Below are 21,074 nucleotides of genomic sequence, written 5' to 3'. Positions count from 1 at the left end.
GAGGTTTGGTTTGGTTTGGTCTGGTTTGAGGGTTGGAGGTGCGGTTGGTGAGAAGTGGGTGGTGAGGACTTGGGGGCAAGGCAGACAGGTTAGGGGATTGGTGATGCGGTGATGGTGGCGTGGGAAGAGGTGATGTTTCGCGCGATGCGCTTGGTTGATGTACAGATCTCCAGATACACCCGTGTGCTTGTATTACTTTGGGATGCGCTGCTCTTGGGGATATCGGGGTGGGAGGGGGAGTGTGAGAGATAGGGAGTGTCTCTTGGGAAAGTGGGAGAGTAGCAGGGAGAGGAACTCACCAGATAGAACTGAAGATGAATGCGAACAGAGACAGGAAGCAGAAGCAGCACCGAAGGAGAAGGAGAGAGAGGGGAAGAAGAAGACTAAGCGGAGAACGAAGAGGAGAAGGAAAGGGAAGAGAAGGAAGAGAGAGTGAGCGAGGGAAAGACGGCGAGATAGTCAAGAAGAAGAAGAATAATAATAATCAATCAGTCCGGCCCATCAGTCGGAGTCGATCAATTGGCTGTGGCTTCCTGAGGCAGCCACCTTTGACCCAGACCAAACCAAACCCACACCGCATTCCCGGGGACCACTCCCGGACTCACAGTTAGCCTTGGGAGCTTCCAATCTTCTATTACCGAGCTTCAAAGGCCTGCATTTCGATGGAAGCCTCCTATCTCATCTCATCTTTGCTTGTGAAGCACCGAGTTGTCTTTGCTTCCTCTGCTGAGTTCCGTTGTCATTCCCAACACCTTCCCGATTGGGCAATCTTGAAAAGTGGCCTGATAGGGATTGGTCCGTCTACACCAATCACAGCACGCTTATTCCCGTCTTAGTCAGAGCATAGAGCGCACTATCCCGGATCAGGCAAACTTTGCCTGTGGTACCAAAAAAAAAAAAAAGGTAAAAAAAAGGGCGAAGAAAATACGTTCAAGGGTAGATTGCAGGAAGGAACTGCAAGGTGTGTGTGTATAAGAAGAAACATGCAGCGAACAGAGTCTGTCTATGTACTGCACATTAGTAGCTAGCTACGTTGTTTGTTCAATCGTCGGTGAGGATTAGACCCTGAGGATTCGGAGAGGGGGGTTGCATACGGGAATATGATTACTGGGTAAGGTTGCTGATCCCCTCGCGAATAGTACGGAGACCTCACAGTAAGCCTAGTGTGTCGGTGTCGGAGATGAATCTCCACCACCTTATCTGACAGTCTGATTGTATACGATGATAACTACAAACAGTACATATACTGTACCACCACCCTCTCTTTCCAAATGCATCACTATGTAGATACGAAAATAATCATTAGATACATAGATACATCCAATCCCAGATCAACTACTACATACAAACTACTTAAGCACAATATACGTACATAGCACTAGTACCGAGTACAGTATCAGACAGAAAACCAAACAATTCCCGACCTTGGAGCCTGGAGGGGACGGACTCCCCGCTCTCGATAGCCGTTACCCGTAACCTCGGGGAAAAGATCGCCCCGTTGGCCAGTTGCCCGCCACCCCCGGGAAGCCCCATCGGGACTTTCACTCCCCAAATCCCCCCCACCCCCTCGCGCTGAAAGGAACCCCTTCCAGAGCGGAAATTCAGAGCAAGGGCGGAATTCCCTACTTCTTTCAGTGCCGAGGAGGAGTTGTCGAAGGTTCGATTGTCTTCCACGGGAGTTAGACATCACATCCATCAAGTCAAAGTGCTCCAGTTCTCGTTGGCTCGTTTGGCGGACTATCACGGGTTTGGTTTGTTTAGTGCGACGGACTTTCCCTATACTTTCTACTAAGTTGCTCTTGGTAGAAATGCGTGTCGGAGCTGGTGCCCTATGACAGGAACCTTCTCGTACCTAGCTTTTGCAAAGTCCGTTCGCCGGTCTGTGGGAGAGTCCGGCGCACTACGTAGGATTCTTCTGAGCCCGTCGGAGCTGACTGCGTCATTCCCGGGGGTGCCTGTAACTAACGATTTAGTCGACTAGTTCGTCACCAGTACTCCGTAGTCTTTTTTGCTTATTCCAGTGCGAGCATAAGTAGTCGGAATCCATTCATTCCCGCTGCACACACAACGCTACCTATTCAACATCCATGCATCCATGCTATAGAGCAGATCTAAACTCGGAAAGGGCTAAATCACAAGGGACAAAGTTAAGCAATAAGATTAAAACAAGGTATAAGATCTCGTCACATGCTCACATGCTCACATCCCGTCATTATGCAGTCGTGTCTTCGCCAGAAAACATTCCAGTCAACGCAAAGCAAAGGGGGAAAAAAAAGAAATATGCAGGCAATAGTTGTAATCATATCATGCCAATCGGGAGTCGGTGGTTTGGCGTCGATCCATCCCGCTCACGGAATGGCACTGTAACACAAATTCAAGCAGATTGGAAACATAATCGCTTGAATGAAATGAGGATTGGAGGATCAAGGTAAAAGAAAAGAAGATGCTCAGCTGTGCCCTCATTTCGCAGGCACTCGCTCATAGAATACAATGTAAGCTTGCTCGTTCTGCAACCGCTCCTTCGGTCGCAGATCCCGCGGGTTGAAATCCGTCACCCGCTCGTCATCAAACTTGCGCCAGCATTGTCGCTGCGCATCTCGCACCAGAGAGATGTAATGTCCGCTGCTCATCGAGGACCCAAGATGTCGCAGCACGCCGTAAGCATCATACGTGAAGGGAGGGGCGGTCGCGATCGTCGTCTCCGAGGGTGCGGTTGCTGAATGACCGTTCGGAATGGGGGTCGGAGTCGGCTGCGAGAACACGAAGTCGTCCATCCGCAGCCCATGCAGCGGGAAATCTATCGGGGTATGGATCTTCCGCGCGCTCTGCGTTTTCGACGCCGAAAATCGCTTAAAGTGAATCACCAGGATCTGAGGCGCCCGCGTGATGATGATCTGTTTGGTCGCAACCCGCTCACACTTGCAGTACGGACATTTCCACACCTCGTCGCCGCTCAGCATTTCCTCCTGGCAATAGCTACGAAGGCATTGGTAGATGTCTCCCGTTCCAGACGGAGGAATCTCCACGCTGATACTATAAAAAGCTTCGTACGTGGTGGACGTCCGTTTGCATGTGGTGCAGCGCAATCGACTCGCATGTTGCCCGGCGAAGAGTGAGGAGATGAAGGACTCCTCGCGATGACAATACCGATCCCACTCAATTTTGGAGACCTTGGGGACCGGCATTCGCTCCCGCTGCATCTCTTCTTCGAAGGTCAGAGGGCGGAGCTGGTTGCGCTGCCAATTGATGTTGAGGTCCTCGTGCAGGCAATCCACAACGAAGTCGAAGAACTCCTTGGCATCTTGCTGGCGATCGATCGCCCACTCTTGATTCAACCTCCCGCAGAAGTTTCGAAATGAGGTAGGCATGATTACCTCAACATCATTCTTCCACAGCGACCGGATCAGATTCGCAAAAAGCCCTGGCATGACGCCCTGGGATCCTTTCCAATTCTTCTGGACATAGTACCGAAACCGATTATCGATGAAGAACTTGCTCAGCAGTAAGGTCGCGCTGAGACATTGGAGAGTCGAATTCATGTAACAGGTCACCCCGAAATTGGTCAACCCAGTGCGAGGAAGCTTGAGCCGGCTCAACATGGACAGGGGGGTGTAAAGTGCCGTTTTCGTGGCCGAACTCTGCCGCTCCAGAGTAGGTTGGATGTGCCGGCCGTCCGATACGCCGCTATAGCTAGGCCGTGGAACTGCCGGAGGCGGCCGCGAGGGAGCGACAGGCACAGGAGCAGCGTAATTCGGTGCAGCAGTGCCCGCCGGTCGTATGTGTGGTACCACCATTGACTGCTGAATCGCACCTGGTTCGGGGAAGCGCCGCAGGAAGTCTTCATAATTCTGAACAAAGGGCGATGCAGGAACCTCCTCCTCTCCAGCAGGCTCCTCCGTCAGTGCTTCTTCATCTTCTTCGACATATGTACTGGCATCAATTTCCTCTGTCTTGGACTTCTCCATCCACTCAGTGAGCTCTTGGTTATTCAGTGGTTTGTACTCGCGCAGTCGTCGTTTCCTGACCTCTAAGCTAGAGTTAGCGCTGACCATCGTAGGCACTCTTCCAAGCGGTCGCCCGGGCCTTCGCAGTGGTCGCTTTGGCTGCAAGGATCCCATCACAGCAGCGGTGGAGGATGTGGCAAGTGATTGTTGGCCTAGGAGATCAATCCATGCGTCGAGGCCGCCTAGAAGTAATGCTGGTGGTCGACCGTCCTTCAAGGGTTTGTAGGCGTTGAACTCGTAAAGCGTATCGTAGAGCGCTCGGAGATGAGGCGCTGTCGTGCCAACGGGAGAGCCAGCAAGATAACTAACCGATGATGTTTTCTGGTCATAGTACACAACCATGTCAAATTCATTCCGGCGTTCGAATAATGACTGCTCATACTCCGGCGACACCACAAGACGCTCCTCCAACTCTTCAGCTGATACGTTCTCCTTTAACACCACCGGCTCAACACATATGATTGAAGAGGCATATATATGCCCATTATCATACTGCTCCCGGGGCCGCACATCGATCAGCAGAATGTTGTATTTGCGAAGGTAATCTAGTAACTCTGTCGGATTGATCGTAGTATTGTGTGGGAGGTCAGCACTGCTGCTTCGGATCTCCTGCACTTGATGAACACCATTTGGGGTTCTGGATCGGTACGGATTATCATCAAACCCATTCCGGCTCGGGCTCCCATGTGAGTTTGCGAGCTGAGAATACCGTGGGTTGACTGGGCGAGAGCTTTCCGTCGAGGTCCGCGGCGGGTTTGAGGGTCCCTGTGATGGCACTGTCCAAATCGGACTATAGGCTGGGTCGGGTGCCCGTGGAAGAGATGTGTTGAGAGGAACCTTTGGGGGAAGAGCAGGAACCGCATGGGGGGATCCCATGCTACGAGGCCCTAAGGGACGTCGTGTCGGAGAGCTCAAAACGGAGCCTTGCGGCGACGCTTGAGCCGAAGTTTGCGACGGATTAACTTGCGGCGCGGACTGTAACATATTGCTCGTCCCATTTTGTGTGGGCTCTAAGAGAGTGCTGTCAGGGGGTGACATCCTTAGCTTTGCGAATCTTTGTGCGAGTGCATCAGATGGAGGACTGGAGTATCGATTCTGCTTTGTCTGTAGCTCAAAATCTTGTTGATGGTGTGACAAGATCGGCATCTGCGTCGAATTGCTCATGGAAGAGGCAGCACTACTCAGAATTTCTGACTTTGGCCGGCTTGAGTGTGAATACGGTGGTCCAACCGGTTGCACTTTTGTCATTAGATTGTTCTCCACGATCTGTTGTTTGATATCATCCATCGTCCCTTGTTTCGTCCGCACCGCCTACCACAATTGATTAGTCCCCGATCTAATAGTCCAGAAGCTTAAAGAAGGCTTCTCGCGTGAATTTGCGACGACCTACCATCATCAAATCGGCAAATCTCTTGAACCATGCCGGTCTCTGACTGGCTGTCGCACGATAGTCAGGGTGGTGGGGAATAATGTTGATGGTTATCTCGGAGGCACGAAGGTACTGCACATAGGCTCGATCTAGTTGATCGCTGTCGGAAAGCTCCCGGGCTTGGTTTATGGCCACTTGCGCTCGCTCAAGCAAAACACTAAGCTAAAGGTCTCAATCAGTATAAACTGCGATACCACTGTGGCAGGCGCTACACCCAAATCTCAAACATACCGAGGCATTCTCATTGACATCCAAAGCTGCCGCTTCATCCTGTAGATCCTTTATGTTGGGAAACAACGGCGGTTGGCTTGCCGGGGCGCTCTGATTGTTGCCGACTTGCTGCGATGCCAGTCCGAATGGCCGCCCGCTTGTCGGCATGACTCCGAGGGATCGAGGACGCCTGGCATTATCCCACGGGGCGAAATCCGGTGGAGAGGGGAAAGCCGCTGCATCTGAGGACATGATACAAGACGGCGATTGAGAGAAAGGGAGCTTCAGTACATGACCTGAAAGTTGTCGGAGCTAAGGCGGGGATGGATCGGTAGTTGTTCGAAGGTGGCTCGGAGCGGGAGCAGATCGGAGGGGTATCCCACGACTCGACGGGGTATCCAAACGCACGAAGAATGAAAGGACAGAGAGGATTGTTGAAAGACGGGAGAAGAAGAGAAAGATGCGCCAAAGACGAAGTCCGACGGAGAATGGCGGGAGGAAGAACGAATAGACAGGAGGAGAAAAGAGGAGAGGAACGAGGTGGTCAAAGGCAGACGAATTGCGGGATGTTGTATGATGGGGTGGGTGTATGTACAGTATGGTAATGGATTCGCAGGAATAATGCCCACTTCGCCGCCTCACCGCCCTAATTAGGCTATGACGCCACATGTTACGGGTACTTACTATTATTGTTTGCCTGGGGCCTGACCCCCCGCTGACTCACCGCCCCCGCCAGTAACTAACTAAGGACTGCCAACATGCTTGTCCCATGGAAGGTAACTTATGGACTCCGTACCTAGCAGTACTAGACTAAGGGTAAGCTTGGTTACCTCCCACTTACCTTACTTACACTCCCCCGACATTATCCCTCCATGCATTTGATCTGCCTGGAGCTCAGTGTTATGTCTCTATTGCTGCCTTGATCGCCCTTTCTTATCGGTCTCTTCTCATTCTGCGCGAAAAAGCCCTTCCGATTATTCACCAAGTTTCAGTCTCCACCTCCTTCTCCTGCTGCTGCTTCAGCTGCTGCCCAACGTCATAGCCATCTGGTACCTCCGTCGCCGTCCCCGGCAGATCGTCAATCGCGCACCATCACAACATGGCGGGGTGGTTTTCGTCAACGTCTTCGCTCGATGATCAAGTCGAGAAGGCGACTGCCTCTTCTTTGTAAGTTATGGCTGTTCCCTCAGCATGCTGCCATGGATTGCGGTCAATCACATGCTACGACTCACTGACACGCCAATAGGGAAGACATCGCTCTCAACCTCGAAATTTCCGACCTGATAAGATCAAAGAGCGTTCAACCGAAGGAGGCGATGAGATCTTTGAAGAGGCGACTTGAGAATAAGAATCCGAACATCCAACTAGCGACCTTGAAAGTGAGTCGCAAGACGTCGACCCTCCTCACACTCTGCCCTGGGTCTAGCTTAGAGCTGACAGTGAAATGCATCGCAGCTGACAGACACATGTGTGAAAAATGGCGGTACTCACTTTTTGGCGGAAATTGCATCCCGGGAGTTTATGGACAACCTTGTCTCCCTCCTCAAGACCGAGGGCCTCCCACTGAATGACGAAGTGAAAGCGAAGATGTTAGAATTGATACAAGACTGGGCCATGGCAGCTCAAGGCCGTATGGATCTGAGCTATGTTGGTGAAACTTATCGGAGGCTTCAGGATGAAGGCTTCCGGTTTCCACCCAAGACCCAAATCAGTGGAAGCATGCTGGAAAGCAGTGCGGTGAGTTAACCTTGGTACTGTGATCGCTACGGCGCCCTCGAACTGACATAAGTGTTCCTGCCAAAGCCTCCCGAATGGATTGACTCCGATGTCTGTATGCGTTGTCGCACTGCCTTCAGCTTCATGAACCGCAAGCATCATTGTCGCAACTGCGGCAATGTCTTTGATGCACAGTGCTCCAGCAAGACGCTTCCTCTGCCTCATCTCGGAATCCTTCAGCCTGTTCGGGTGGACGACGGGTGCTACGCCAAATTGACTTCGAAGGCATTTTCATCTGCGGCCCTTTCCGATAGGTCTGCATTCAAGAACAATTCAATCACCAAGTCTAGCGTCATGGAGCCTCGTGGGGGACGAGCGGAGAGCGGTTTCGATGACGATTTGCGTCGTGCTTTGCAAATGAGCTTAGAGGAGGCTCAAAATAGGGGCTCAAGCGGTTACGTTCCACAGAACAAGATGGTCCCGGAACCCCCCAAAGCCGTCAGTCAGCCCAGTGTAGAGGAAGAGGAAGATGCCGACCTGAAGGCCGCCATCGAGGCATCATTGCGGGATATGGAACAACACAAGCAGAAGCACGCAGCCGCCCTCAAGAACGCCCCGGTGGCTGATACGTCGACTCTTGCGGGCGCAGGGGTGGCGCCGATTCCCAAAAATCCCTATGAGCTTAGCCTTGTAGAAGTCGAAAACATCCATCTCTTCGCAGCTCTCGTTGACCGACTGCAACATCAGCCCCCGGGCACTATTCTACGGGAACCTCAGATTCAGGAACTATATGAGAGCATTGGAGCGCTCCGGCCTAAGTTGGCTAGAAGCTATGGAGAAACGATGAGCAAGCACGGTACGTATGTTGTGCATAATGTTTTGGAGGATTTGTCGCGGCAGCTAATGAGGCGTGGGCGTAGATACTTTGTTGGACCTCCATGCCAAGCTATCGACGGTCGTTCGCTACTATGACCGCATGCTAGAGGAACGTCTCTCTAGCGCCTACGCTCAGCATAACTTGGGTTATGGAGGGGTCCCTAGCGGATCCCCATATCCCAATATCTACCCCACGATGCCCGCTCCCGCAATGGAGGCGAAGTCAGGCACCGAGAACTATTATTATGGAAATCCCAACGTCACGGAAAGTTTCCAGTCTTCCGGCACGCCCTACTCGCAGCCTCCGTCAGAGAGAGAACGCGCCAGAACCATGAGCCCGAGTTTATACCCACAGCCCTCTCAAACTATGCCACCCAACGCGCCGTGGACTGGAAACCCTCATGCGGTGGCATCACCTCACATAGGCGGCGCCAATGCGGCACCCCCCAGCAATCCTTCGGCCTATGCGCCACCCACGCAATTTTATGCACCTCCACCGCACCCGGAACAAGACCCGAGTCCATACCAGCAACCGCGGCATGGGGAGCCGGAGGCGCCTTATCAACCGTCGCCTGTGATGCGACATGACTCTCACTATCAACCATCGGCCCCGAGCGTTCCGAGCGCCCCGGATCAATCACCCCCGGCAGACCCAGTGTCGGCCCCCGCTTACTCGCACTATCCTCCGGATCCTAATTCAATGCAACCTGGCGGTCAACCGTCAGCGCAGCAGCAGCAGCAGCATCATCAGCAGCCGCCGCAGCCCGCGGACCCGTCGGGATCGTCATTCTATAGTCAACAACAACAGCCTTCTCCCGGCCCTACAACTTTCGCAGGATATCCACAGGGGATCCCAACACATCCCAACCCACAGGGAGGGGAATATCCTTCTGGTAGTGTGCCTGGTGCGCATCCATCATATCAACAAACAACCCCGTCCCAGCCGCCCGTCGAGGAGAGTTTGATTGAGTTGTAGAGTGGACTGGGTGAATAGGGTGAGTGGTCAGTGCGGTGAGGAGCGGTCAAGTTGTGGTTTTTGAGGAGGGGACGATTCCTCGATTGGTGTTTTATTCTTTATGTTTCATGTAGGCTTTTGGCACAATGATACCAGATGGATTGGTTACTTTTGCAGGCCCCGAAGTTGAGTTGACGATGTTCTACCTATTTTTCCCATTTGACGACCAGGATGAATGATTGTAGGAGAATGAGTAAAGTAATAATACAGGAGTGGCGATGCTTTCGTGCTTTTCAATTCCACAGGGCGAGGCCAACCTAATCCGGCCTGGTTTGCTGGTCTGGACTTTTTATTTTTTCCTTCCTTCCTTCTCCTTCCTTCGTTAGTTCCATTCTGCTGGTTCTTCTTCTTGCTTCGGGAATCCTTCTTCATTTCTTCCACGTCTTCTTCTTTCTTTCTCCCCTCCCGCTGATTCTCCCTCCCTCTCCCTCTCCCCTCACCAAACGTCACCTCCCTCGTATCTAATTGCAACTCTTGCCTCCATCCCCATTCCTCCTAAAGTCACTTTTGCTCTACCATTTTGTTCTTCCCCTCTTTGTCTAATTCTTCATTTTCTCTTTCTGTCATAGCCAACCAGCTCAACTCCCTGGTGCGAGTGGTGTAACCGGACTCTGCGTCATTTGTGTCTCCCCCGCAATCGGCGGGAATCTGGACCGTCACCGATTTGTCTCCCCCCTTCTTCTCTCATTCTCCCATTTAACCCTCCAGTACTTCTTCACCACAGACCAAGAGACTAAAAGCAACACTACTTCTGCTGCTCACTGACCCGCCCCGTCGGATACATACAATCTGCTGTATCACTTGGTGGATGCCTCCTCCAATCGCCGTTGAATCGGGGAAACTTCCCGGCTGCTGCTCGTCACCCGATCGGGGCCAGCCCTTCCTTGCTTAAGCCTTAAACGCCTCTTTCTTTTTTTTTTTGTTTTTGTTTTTTACCACAAGTACCAACTACGTACTTTCTCCTCTTCTGCCACGGCCGCCATGCCGACTTCCAATACTTCTTCCCCCGTCAAGCGCCCCGGACTGGGCCGTCGTGCGGTTTCCTCTCACGCCGTTGTCACGCGCACCCCTTCCAACCAGGGCGAGCTGTCTCAGTCCCAGTCCTCCAACACCACCCAGAAAGCCCCCTCAAGGCCCCATCGTCCCCATCTAGTCGGCGGGGGCCATCGCAACCATCACCGCAACCCCTCTTTCGGCAAAAATCTGCACAAGCTACAAAGACACCTCTCCAGCCAACAAATAGGCCCCGAAGCTACCGTCCGCGTGCATCAGCGCAAGAAATCCGCCCCTGCGACACCTGCCGCTAGCCCGCGGGGGCATCACGTTCGTTGGGATGGAGTTGCGGAACATTCACACCTCACAACAGGATCAATGAAGAAGAACAATTCGAGTCCGGCCCTTAGACGCAATACGTCAGTCGTCCTCGGAAAGAAAGCGCTGGTCACCGACCGTCCACATACGAGCTCCGGAAAGAAGAAAACCGTGGGATTCGAGTTGGCGGATTCCGACGACGAAGCTGATTGGGAAGATACTACGCAGTCGCCTGAAAGCACGAGACGCAGCTCGGTGGCACAATCTAAAGAGAGTGTGGAGAATCCTGCTGTTCTGGTCGACCCCCTTACCTTCGTCAAGCGCTCTTACCCGCAATTTCCTCGAGCCACCAGCCTGCCAGAGTCGACGAGCAAGAGTTTCGGTGACGACAACTATTCCGACGAAGAAGATCACGACGACGAGGACCACCACGACCACGACCACGACCACGAAGAAACCGCACAGCAACGTCCGTCCGATTCTGACGAGACACCCGTCGAGACTACCCGCCCTAGTGAGAACGGCGTCATCGCATCGCGGATTCTGGGTCCGTCTATTTCTGCCAAAGCACCACCGGCCATGTCGTCTATTTCTGCGACCGTCAAGCCGACCGTGATGGATCAGTCTTCTCGCAATGTATCCCTGACCAACTTAGCGTCTGGCCATGACGGTTCCCGACGACCGATGTCTTCGTCTATCACCACGTTGGCAAACACGCCAACCCATGCTACGTCCTCATCCATCGAAGGCGGCGTCTCCAAATTCCTCATCAATAACAAACCAACGACGAACTCATTCTCCCGCATAGATTCGGATCCGAACACTCCATCCTCTTTCCTCCCACACTATCATCCCCAAACTCCACCATCGCCAAATCGCGCAACTAGTACGAAAAAGCCACGAGCGTCGCCACCTTCAAGGCCCGCTGGCGCAGAACCTCATTCTCGCACACAGCAAAAGCTGTGGTTACAGCGAACTGCAGCATTGAACACATCACCGCCCGACGGCGTGTCCACCGCAGCCCCTCCCTCTGTCGTGGACCCGATCTTTGCTGCTCCTCACACCCGACCGGGCGCTGGGGCTTTCGAGCCGGGCAGGGGCCTTGTCAACGGATCCGCTCGAGCCAGTGGAACAGTACATGACAATGAAACCAAGCACGTTCGGAAAGCATACGAGAAAACTACCCTGGAGCTGACCGTTGTCCGCCGATTCCAGTCTCCCACCGGCGACAGCTTTAGGCGCTTAAACGCCATCCTGAATGATTCACGAGGCGCGACTTCAAGCCTAGACCGATATTCGTCGCTTGGCAAACCCATCAAATCTGCGCCAGCTTTGACTCACCTCCGCGACAGCAAACAACAAGACGACAACCAAGGCAGCGCCAGCCCCGAACCCAGACAATTAATTGGACGAAAGCATGCGGACATGCATACATCCGTCTCTCAGACTTACCTTCCAGAACCCGACGACCTCGTGAATGAGCCCACCGACCCGCCCCCCTCCGGCAGCAAATCCCAACATCCCTCTCACCGCATTCTCTCTACATCCGATGAAGCCGCCCACCCCGACCCTGCCACCTCGGAAAGAGTGCCGGGCTCGGAAACATTACAACACTCTGACGAAACCGAGCTCATGATGCGTCGCATCTGGGAAAGTCGGGAAGTAGCGACAGCTGGCTAGTAAGGGACGAGCGGAACGAACCCTTCTCTGTACAATTATGCTTCTTTCATTACCTTTCTTCTACCATATTTCCCCCATTCGATATTATCCCTCGTGTACAAGGTGCTAGCGGGGGGTTACCGTTCCTCTTCTGTTAGCGTTTCGAACAGCTTCCATATTATATTTCGCCTGTGGATTCGCATGCTTCTGGGTCCATTCTGAGATTACCGAGTTATTTCATCATTAGCCTAGTTCCCTCGAAGTCTTTCCCACTTCTTCAACCTATTAACTAATTCTATAGCGATGATCTATTGTTTTGAATTAATTCTTGCCGCTAGTACTTTGGTCATATTGATTACGACGAATGCCCGCCTTCATTGAAGTATAGTCATTTTCAGTATCTGCATCGCTCCCTGTTGATTGATTCCCAACTAGTCCATCTTGGTGACTTTTTTTTATATTTGTTTTGCTATTCTCTGTGCAAGTTCTCCTTCTTGGACCTGTGTTCTGGTTCCACCACTAATGCCGAGTTGTTGCGATAGCTATAGAGAGTATATCATACTGTCATAGTTTCCTCGTCATTCTTCGGTTCGAATGGGTTCGAGCGGAATGTAGTTCTAAAGAATCCGTTTTATTCATTATCTAGATAAGGCGGTGTTTCACTTTCATACAAGTTACGCAATACATAATCCACTGGGTCGATTAGAAAAAGGAGATATATAGAGAGGAGATGTATATCATATCTTGTGTGGTGCAAGTAGTGTGTCTATTGTTATGTCATTGTGGGAGAAAGAGTTTCCTTCCCTGAACCGAAAGGTAAAAAAAAATTCTATGCAGAAAGCTCATAGCAACATGAGGGGGTGTAAACGTTATTGACGCACACACACCGCCGGGAGGTGGTACAGGTGGATGTTGTTTGTATATGTGTATGTATTTAGATGTGTGAGTGTGTGAGATTCCATTTCAAGCGGAGGTCTTTTCCCGAGGTTTGCCGCGTCCACGAGAGCTGTCACCGCTACCACCACCTCTACCTCCGCCACCACCTCCACCTCCGCGTCGTGAACCACCGCTTCCACTGGATCCGCCGGCCGCGGCTCCTCGTCCATCGAGATGATTCCCGTTCGGAATGGTTCGAGGTTGAGCGTCACGACGAGGTGTCAGATGAGGATGATGGCCGTTCTGTGCGGATGGAGTGATCATGGTGGTAGATTCGTTACGGAGAGGTTGGGGTTGTGCGGACGAAGTCGATGCGTCTGCCGAACCAGCAAGGCCTTTTCCGCGCTTTTTGCGGTGCGGGAGCTGTTGCTGCTGTTGCTGCTGCTGCTGTAGCGGTGGCTGCTGACCTAGGTCTTTGCCCTGTCCTTTTCCTTTGCCTTTGCCTCGGCCCCGATTTGACCGCGAGGTCCCCTTCTCTTCTTTGTCGGCGGCGGACGGGGCCGTCGTGTCGGGGTCCGGGAGGCCCTGGATGCGTCGACTCTCTTTATCCCACCACGCTTGGAACTCTTGCTCGAGTTGGATGTCTTCGAGATTGTGTTTTGCGGTCGCTGCTTCGCGGATCTCGTCCTTTTCGGTTTGTTGTTGCATGAGGATCGTGGCGAGGGAGAGGGAGCTGGAGGAAGGAGAGTGAAAACTCGTCTGGTATGGTTCGGGGCGCGGGATGTGGCGAATAGACTGGATAGCCGGTTGGGGAGTGGCGAGGGGGTTGGAGGAGGCTGGAGTTGGGGTGATGGATTTCGAAGGTTGAGGCCGCGAGGGCGTATGTTGAACATTGGCGGGTCCCCCACGGCCTGGGGTCTGCGCGGGGATAGAGCTGGGTTTCGTGCGAGCTGCCGAGAGCGTCCCGGCGACAGTTTGGCGGAGGGTCATGGAGGGTTTGGGAGAAGCCTTCGCAGACTCTGCAGCAGGACTACCTAGTCCACTCGCTATAGGAGCAGGTTTGCCTGGGGTGGACATTTTCCACGGATTTTCAGGCGCCTCTTTTGCCTTTTGCTGAGCAGCAAGCATCTCCTGCATCTGCTGCTGCTGAATCTTCCTGCGCTCCTTCTGCGACATCTTCGGCGCAGGGTTACTGGTACTCTCTCGACGAGCAGACATGCCTAGGCTGAGATTTGAGATCCGGTTGCCTGAGGTTTCATTCATAATATCCTTGAGATTCTTCTTTGACGTGGAAATTGCCGATGCGCTCCATGGGGTCTGGGTGCTCGAGCTTGGAGGTGAAGAGAATAAATCTTGTTTCCTATGGCGTGCTGCGGCGCGGGATGCGGAGGGTGATTCTGAGAGAGCTGGATCCAACGGCGAGGCCATATGGGCATCTAAATAGCTGGCATCCAGGGAGCCCCCATCATATGGACTAGCTCGGAGAGCTGGTGAGTCGATGGATAGCGGTGTATCCGCTGCGGCGACTTGTTTAACATCACGAATTGCTATCTTGCCTTTCCCAGGGTCGGTGAGGGACAGCGAAAACTCGTCGTCCATCTGGAACATCAAATCGGTAGTCGACTGTCTGGACTTGAGTAGCGGACTGCGAGAGGCGGACTGCGCTCCATCCTGGGCTGGGCCCGGTTTGACCTTTGAAACCGAAGGGGATGGAGCCTTCTCGTTGCTTGTTGCACGAGGCTTTCCTTCAGAGCTGTCAATACGATTCAGGTGCGGTCTCAGCCTCATGAAATCGATCTTCCGCCTCCTGTCACCTTCTATGGCAGTCGCAAGCTCCGGATATCTCTCGAAAATAGAATCCTCGGAATTGCGTCCTCTTGACACAGGTAAACTGGTCAACTGATTATCACGACAGACAGAATCAAGGGTTTCGAGCAAGGACTCATCGAGATCTGCCAATAACCTACCGATTGTAAGCATTCCTGCCTGTTGTATCCATGGCATGTGCGAAGATAAAGCTTACCTGTTTGCCAGTAGATCCTCGAGATTGAGGCAGATATATTCTAGAGCCGCATCCCTAAACTCTTTCACGGAGCATGGCGTGACCACATTAAGCAAGTGGCAGACATTGCGGGTATGCACTATTTATCATACATCAGTACCTCACTCCGAGCGGCGCAACCGATCATGAAGCTTACCGAACTTCCCAAGCATTTGTTGACAGATCTGAGCCAATCGGTCAATCATCAGCTCATTCGCTACAAATGCAACATCGATTATCAGATCAATGAACTCGTCCAAATCCTTTGACTTGACATCGTCGAAAAGCTCCTCCTCGGTGTCGGCATATAGGTACCGAAGTACAAAGTCGAACACATATTGGTCAATATGCTTGAGGTCAACATGAATAATGGCGTCTGTATGAGCACGGCGCGATGAGAGCCATCTACCACCTGAGCGACCGAAGAATAATGCACTGAAGAAGGGGCACCTCTGACACAGGACATGGCTATGAGCCTGGACCTCACCCCCTTTCAAGTCGATGATCACATCTCCACTGTCGAAGAAAGCAGGATCACGAATCGCGCGCTCCATGTCATGCCGCAGAGCCTTTGTCGGTTCGATCATCAGCCTGGAAGCTCGTTCCAGAGTTGGTAGATTGAGATGAGTGGCGACACGCATCACTTCGCTCCGGACCTGGCGATATTGTAAAGACTTCTCTGATGACTGTCTAGCCTGGTGCCAGACATTCAATATCTCATCTGTGTACAAAAACAAAGCTAAATTCAGAATGGTGAAGATGTCCAAGGATTGAAAGGTAAGTTGCATATGGCCCTCATTGTCACGCTCAATCGATAAGATATCAAGTGAAGAAGGACGATCTGTATGCCGGAAGCTATGAAGGATCTCACGAAGGACTGAACTCCGTCCAGTCAAGATGAATTCGTGAACAGGAAGTCGTATGTCCGAAGATGTTGTCTTGATCCAGATGACTCCGGGAAATGCGTGGGTTTGCGAAGATTCGAAGTAAGGCTCGATTTCCGAGGCTTCCAATATCGCTTTCTTGATAAGGAAGGCTGGGTTTGAGTCTTGGCTATCGCCTCCGACCACATCCACCGAGCTGACTGTGTCTCTAAATGAGCTGAAAGGAGACAAGGGGAGGTAGTCCGCCCATAAGGTCGGCTGAGAAACAACAATCTGCTCCTGAGTTACCTCACAGTCGCGCTGTACGGCTGCAAAGGCCCCATAAGCATTGCTGGAAACTCCGATCACTCGAGACAACCCAGGTATCCTAGCAAATTTGTAGTCCTTGGCCGAGTCTTTTGACTTCCTGCGCTTCTCTTTGCTCCAAGCAGAACCGGATACGGTACAAATAATGACCGACCCATCCTGCCCAACGTCAAAATCCCTTGCTGCCATATGAGATCTTTTCACAGACCAGATCCTAGTCGGTGCCGACATGGAGTTCCGAGGTTTGAATGGATTTGTCGTCGATGTTGACGTTGAGGGGACCTCTGTCTTATTGACTTGCACTGTGTATACCTCTCCAAAACTTGACAGAGCGCAGATGGTATTGCCAGCGGATTTGACTTTGACCACTTGGTTAACAGAGGAGCCATATCTCGTGGCCATGAAACTATCTTTGATAAACCTGGAACTGACATCTAGCGGGAAAGATAGTTTCGAGTAACCATACTGGGAAAACACCCATACTTCATGGTTCTGAAGAAGAACCGATGTTGCCTGGTCGATCGCGGATACACTCTGAATGGGAGCACTGAACAAAGATGCTCCTACGCGTCGAGGAATCATCTGCATTTCAAGCGATCGAGCATCGGAGTCAATCAGTCCGAGTTGTCCTTCGTTCTTGCCGAAAGTATAAAGACCAGAATTGCTGAAGACAACGGAGTGAACTGCTGATGCAGCCGCCCCGATGATTAGCTCCTTCTTGAAAGGATTGAAAATTTGTCGGGGTTGCTTTTGCAGGGGCACATCGTCCTGATTGTTGGACCTTGGCAAGCTGTACCCCAACTGACCGTACTTGTTGCTTCCCCAGCTGAAGATTTCCCCATTCTCGGTGATTGCAAGAGTGTGGTCCTGGCCTAGGGCCACGGAGACCACCTTCTTATTGGCAAGGCCTCCGCCCTCGATGCAAACGAAAGTGAAACGTGTGGTTTCGTCCCCAGTGCCTAGTCGTCCACCGGGGCCAAAGCCACACAAGAAAAGGTTCGACTCGGGATCGGTGGTAAGGATAGCCGTATGAAGCTTAGACATAACAACATCTTGGATCTTGATATGTTTGTTTTTCACAATTGCAGGAAGATCATTGGCACTTGCATTGTCTGAGTCCTGTTGAGCATCGGCCTTGCCAGCCTCCGATCGCTGTTCCTGAAATTCACGGAAAAGTCGTTCCAGAAGATGCCCTGGTCTCTTGAGGGTAATACGCTCTGGAAACTGACGATCATCCTGATCTCCAACACCAAGATTCAGGTTCTTGTTACTGCCGAATGTAAAGACCTCGTCGCCGTTTAGATTGGTGCTTGGCTTCAAGACACCCCTGCTAAAGCGGCTGTCGTAGTCAGGATCATCTTCCTCCGATGAAAGCTCAGAGGTGAGATCGTTATGCTCAACCTCCGCAAACGATTTTCCGGATGTGAGAGAATCAGAGCTTCGTTTAATGTCTCGCGCCGCTATCGTGGCTGCGTACACATCAAACGGGCTGTATCCCTCTCGATCCTTAATTCGAATCAAACTTCCAACCGGGAGCCCGGAGTTGCCCGCTTTGCTGAAGTCCGTGGCGTCGCGCATGTCCCGGACCATCAGGGCCTGTGCGATTGTAGCGTTTCCCGCATAGAGGGCTCGATGCAAGGCCGTCCAGCCGCTCTCCCAGTCTTGCGCATAGATGTCCAGGAAAGGAACCTGGAGCAAGGCAACGGCAAAGTCTATCGCTGTGGGTTTTGTCGATGATGCCACAAGGTGTAGAAGTGTGCGCCCGTATTTGTCCCGGACGTTCAGTTCTTCCCTGGACAGGGTCTTACCAGTGCGTAAATTGACCCCACGCTCGGGAATCGGAGTCCCGGGAGAAGTCCCACTCAGCTTCTTGCTTCTGGTTGGAACCCCCGGCGAAGATGTCAGTCCTAACCCAGGGCTCCCAGCCTTCAAGCTGCCTCCATTCCCTGCCGTTCCAGTGGCAGTTGCCAGGAAGCGCTGGAAGCTCTCGACATCATCGTAGAGAAAGAAACCCCAAAGCTTGCTACTCATGTGCCCAGAATTTGTGTGTCAGAAACTCTTATCAACGCAGGACCAGAACGTCGCCGTGACCGCGGAGGGTTGGCGGGCGCACTGGCAGAAAGACTGCGGGTGACAAGAGTATTCTAACGGGACAGAAGGAGAAGTCGACCGCGGTCAACTCTTGGCCGAATTGTTCTCTAAGCGGTTTGATCGACGGTGACAAGCGCGATAGACGGGAAAAGTCGAAGAGAGTGAGCGGGTGCGGATTAAAGGCCAGGCGGAAGCGAGCGTGTCGCGAGTGAGAGAAGTTGTGGTGGCGATGGATAAAGCTAGCAGTACACGATAAGTCCAGAACTCGACCGGTGGAGGTGGGGGGCGGGCGGAGGAAAAAGGGACGACACGTCGATTCGACTTTGAGACTGGTACGCGACCGTGTTGAGGATACGGGAAGGGGAGTTGCAAGTGGTATAAGGCGACGGATGGGAGGGGAGGTTCGAAAAGTGGGAGCGAGAAGAGGGGGATTGAATCTGACTGGAGTGCAGGTGGTAGTTAATAGCAGTAATAATCATGGATCATTGATTGATGGCTTTCGACCCGTGGATAAGACCGTCCGGGCGGTGGCCAATCGGGGATTGTACTCCCCTCCATGCCCCCGGACGAGAGGCCGACGACGAACCTCTCTTTCTCCTTCTCCTTTTTTTCCTTCTCAGTGCTGGCTCTTCTTTCCGTTAGGGCTCTCCAGGGCTCTCTAGCTTCTAAGAGGTTCCGTGCTCAGCTCAGATGATTTACCTCGGGATATATGCTCCCCGCATCGCGGGGTATCCGGCTTGAGAAAGAGCATGTCCACCGTATAGTGACTTATAGTGGTATAGTATGGAGTAAGCGCATCTGATCAACAGGGGCAGTAAATCTCGTCCCGATCGCTAGTTTTGCATAGCTTCAGGATATGACGCCATATATCTTGAACTATTGGGGAAGCTCTTTCCATCTCGCTCCTCATCGGAGAGGTCACCGATGGTGGGCCCCGTTCGGCATTGCCTTGCCTTGCCTCGCCTTGGTCTGTCGTTTTGAAGATGAGTGACTTTAGGTTGACTCCAGGAATATCAAGGACAGTCTCACATCCGAGGACAAACATGTATTGCGGCTGTGTGGTCGGTAGAGGTACGCTGGGAAGTTCAAGGTTGTGTTAAATAGTTACCAAGTTGGGTCGGTTGGAAGGTAGTCAACGCTGCAGACCATAAATGAGGCTGAAGACAAAGAATCACCCGATTGTGGCTGATGATGGTCAAGCCCCGATTGAAACACATACGCACGTAATAACTTCCTCCGTACGGAGTACTCCATGGCACAATGCTCTAGGGTCATAATCTACCATCTGAAAGAATGTTGATTCTGCTCAAGAGGTGATGAAGGTGGTGTCCGACTCATAGATTGGGGGTTGCAGAATTAGCAGAGACGCCTAGAATCATCGGACTAAGCCTCCATCCATTATCAACCAGTGGATTACATTATACAGGTTCACACGATTAAAACTACTCCAAAGGGGCTTGTTATCTTGTCAGTCGAGGGTTCATGAGTACCTACTTCAATTTTACTTACGCACTTTATCAGACTTCCAACACCTGCAGAGGTATGCTACGTGCGCAATGCAGCTGTGATCAGCTCAGCACGAAAAGGTGGATTTGTGTGGTGGAAGCGACCAAAAGGCCAAGGGTGCTTGACTAGCCATCATTAGCGAAAAGGAAACAGGACAAAGGTACGACCGAAGCACGGAGTCAGCCAGCTTCACATTTCATGCATACAGCTGCATCACCAACTGGCCCCAAACAAACTGGACCAAGTCGGTGGTCGTATGTCGACCGAGCGAGCTCTCGACCTTCGGGCTCGGTCGCTGGTACTTAATCCTGGTCGGGGGTCTGGTCCATATATAACTACTAGCCCTGATTAAAATCATGGGTAGCTAGCTATCCACGCTCCCATCCAGAGTATCATCGAAGAGTCTAGGTTGTCCAGAGGCCCTAGCCAGCCGCCTTTGCAGCAGAATCCGTAGTTCCGGTGCATCATGCCGGTAGTGCGTTGTACAGTGCGAGTCCTGGGATTGGCTCTTGTTGCTGGGGAGAAGCTCCTGAGAGTTCACCCCTAAGGTATCGCTAAGGCACTGTGCCTTGTAGACCGGGCAACTAGCATCTGCTCTCCACCTAACCAGCAGGCCGTTGCAAGTGAGGCAGCCAGTCCCAGGAACTTGGGGAAGTGGTCCATGCTGGCGGGTGCTCCAACAGGGGATGGTGGGAGCCCCATTCCTCTCTCCATGTTGCAGGTAGATTAGCACATTTGGTTGGAAGAGAAATTCGCCGCTGACCGGAGGGTTTTTCTTAGGGGGTGGGGAGAGAGCGATGAGATATGAAGGTTATTGGTAGAAGAACTGGAAGAAAACCAGCTGCAAACCACAAATACACAGGCCGATCGATGTCGCAAGCAGCTCAGAACAGCAAAAGAGCATGTTGTCATGGGCGGTGATTATCATGCAAGTTGATTGATCGCCCCAAGCGCACGCCCGCAGTACCCGGCTAGCCCAGATCGGGACTAGAACCTGCTTCTTTCTATTGACCCTTGTTCATTTTCAATATGAATGCATACTGGTACCGAGTATGTGTCGAATCTACGAGTACGCACATACTGTACATCCATATGTAATTATATGTAACAAGTAAGATGAAGAAGGTATGGAAGTGACAGCCACCTGACG

General features: G+C 52.2%; 4 protein-coding genes across 4 annotated transcripts; 2 read left to right on the top strand and 2 right to left on the bottom strand.

Moving 5' to 3' along the window:
- Nucleotides 1-2,033: 2,033 nt before the first annotated feature.
- Nucleotides 2,034-6,025, bottom strand: ASPACDRAFT_76720 (putative ubiquitin C-terminal hydrolase). Its single transcript, XM_020204769.1, has 3 exons — nt 5,665-6,025; nt 5,395-5,595; nt 2,034-5,315 (listed from the first exon to the last, which is right to left on the bottom strand). Exons 1-3 carry the CDS (start codon nt 5,893-5,895, stop codon nt 2,460-2,462), a joined length of 3,288 nt encoding a protein of 1,095 aa, XP_020058660.1. The 5' UTR covers nt 5,896-6,025; the 3' UTR covers nt 2,034-2,459.
- A 643-nt stretch (nt 6,026-6,668) lies between these two features.
- Nucleotides 6,669-9,445, top strand: vps27 (ESCRT-0 subunit protein VPS27). Its single transcript, XM_020204768.1, has 5 exons — nt 6,669-6,810; nt 6,890-7,022; nt 7,099-7,380; nt 7,447-8,215; nt 8,280-9,445. The coding sequence occupies exons 1-5, from the start codon at nt 6,743-6,745 to the stop codon at nt 9,209-9,211; spliced, it is 2,184 nt and encodes a 727-aa protein (XP_020058659.1). The 5' UTR covers nt 6,669-6,742; the 3' UTR covers nt 9,212-9,445.
- A 344-nt stretch (nt 9,446-9,789) lies between these two features.
- Nucleotides 9,790-12,591, top strand: ASPACDRAFT_1865946 (uncharacterized protein). The gene has a single exon (XM_020197869.1). The coding sequence runs from the start codon at nt 10,232-10,234 to the stop codon at nt 12,239-12,241; it is 2,010 nt and encodes a 669-aa protein (XP_020058658.1). The 5' UTR covers nt 9,790-10,231; the 3' UTR covers nt 12,242-12,591.
- A 386-nt stretch (nt 12,592-12,977) lies between these two features.
- Nucleotides 12,978-18,584, bottom strand: ASPACDRAFT_76718 (BTB domain and ankyrin repeat protein). The gene is made up of 3 exons (XM_020204767.1): nt 15,295-18,584; nt 15,120-15,237; nt 12,978-15,059 (listed from the first exon to the last, which is right to left on the bottom strand). Exons 1-3 carry the CDS (start codon nt 18,356-18,358, stop codon nt 13,184-13,186), a joined length of 5,058 nt encoding a protein of 1,685 aa, XP_020058657.1. The 5' UTR covers nt 18,359-18,584; the 3' UTR covers nt 12,978-13,183.
- Between the last annotated feature and the right edge of the window lie 2,490 nt (nt 18,585-21,074).

Source organism: Aspergillus aculeatus (genome assembly GCF_001890905.1).
Source record: "Aspergillus aculeatus ATCC 16872 unplaced genomic scaffold ASPACscaffold_4, whole genome shotgun sequence".
Taxonomy (NCBI): domain Eukaryota; kingdom Fungi; phylum Ascomycota; class Eurotiomycetes; order Eurotiales; family Aspergillaceae; genus Aspergillus; species Aspergillus aculeatus.
This window is presented reverse-complemented; position numbering and strand designations above follow the sequence as displayed.

What these genes read in the sequence shown, in the direction of transcription:
- vps27 (XM_020204768.1), top strand. Translation starts at nt 6,743, where the DNA reads ATGGCGGGGTGGTTTTCGTCAACGTCTTCGCTCGATGATCAAGTCGAG. An exon ending in AAGGCGACTGCCTCTTCTTT is followed by an intron (nt 6,811 to 6,889) that starts GTAAGTTATGGC and finishes ACACGCCAATAG; the next exon opens with GGAAGACATCGCTCTCAACC. An exon ending in AGAAACGATGAGCAAGCACG is followed by an intron (nt 8,216 to 8,279) that starts GTACGTATGTTG and finishes GCGTGGGCGTAG; the next exon opens with ATACTTTGTTGGACCTCCAT.
- ASPACDRAFT_76720 (XM_020204769.1), bottom strand. Translation starts at nt 5,895, where the DNA reads ATGTCCTCAGATGCAGCGGCTTTCCCCTCTCCACCGGATTTCGCCCCG. An exon ending in ATGTCAATGAGAATGCCTCG is followed by an intron (nt 5,596 to 5,664) that starts GTATGTTTGAGA and finishes TGAGACCTTTAG; the next exon opens with CTTAGTGTTTTGCTTGAGCG. An exon ending in GATTTGCCGATTTGATGATG is followed by an intron (nt 5,316 to 5,394) that starts GTAGGTCGTCGC and finishes CAATTGTGGTAG; the next exon opens with GCGGTGCGGACGAAACAAGG.
- ASPACDRAFT_76718 (XM_020204767.1), bottom strand. Translation starts at nt 18,358, where the DNA reads ATGAGTAGCAAGCTTTGGGGTTTCTTTCTCTACGATGATGTCGAGAGC. An exon ending in ACAAATGCTTGGGAAGTTCG is followed by an intron (nt 15,238 to 15,294) that starts GTAAGCTTCATG and finishes TATGATAAATAG; the next exon opens with TGCATACCCGCAATGTCTGC. An exon ending in GAGGATCTACTGGCAAACAG is followed by an intron (nt 15,060 to 15,119) that starts GTAAGCTTTATC and finishes TACAATCGGTAG; the next exon opens with GTTATTGGCAGATCTCGATG.
- ASPACDRAFT_1865946 (XM_020197869.1), top strand. Translation starts at nt 10,232, where the DNA reads ATGCCGACTTCCAATACTTCTTCCCCCGTCAAGCGCCCCGGACTGGGC.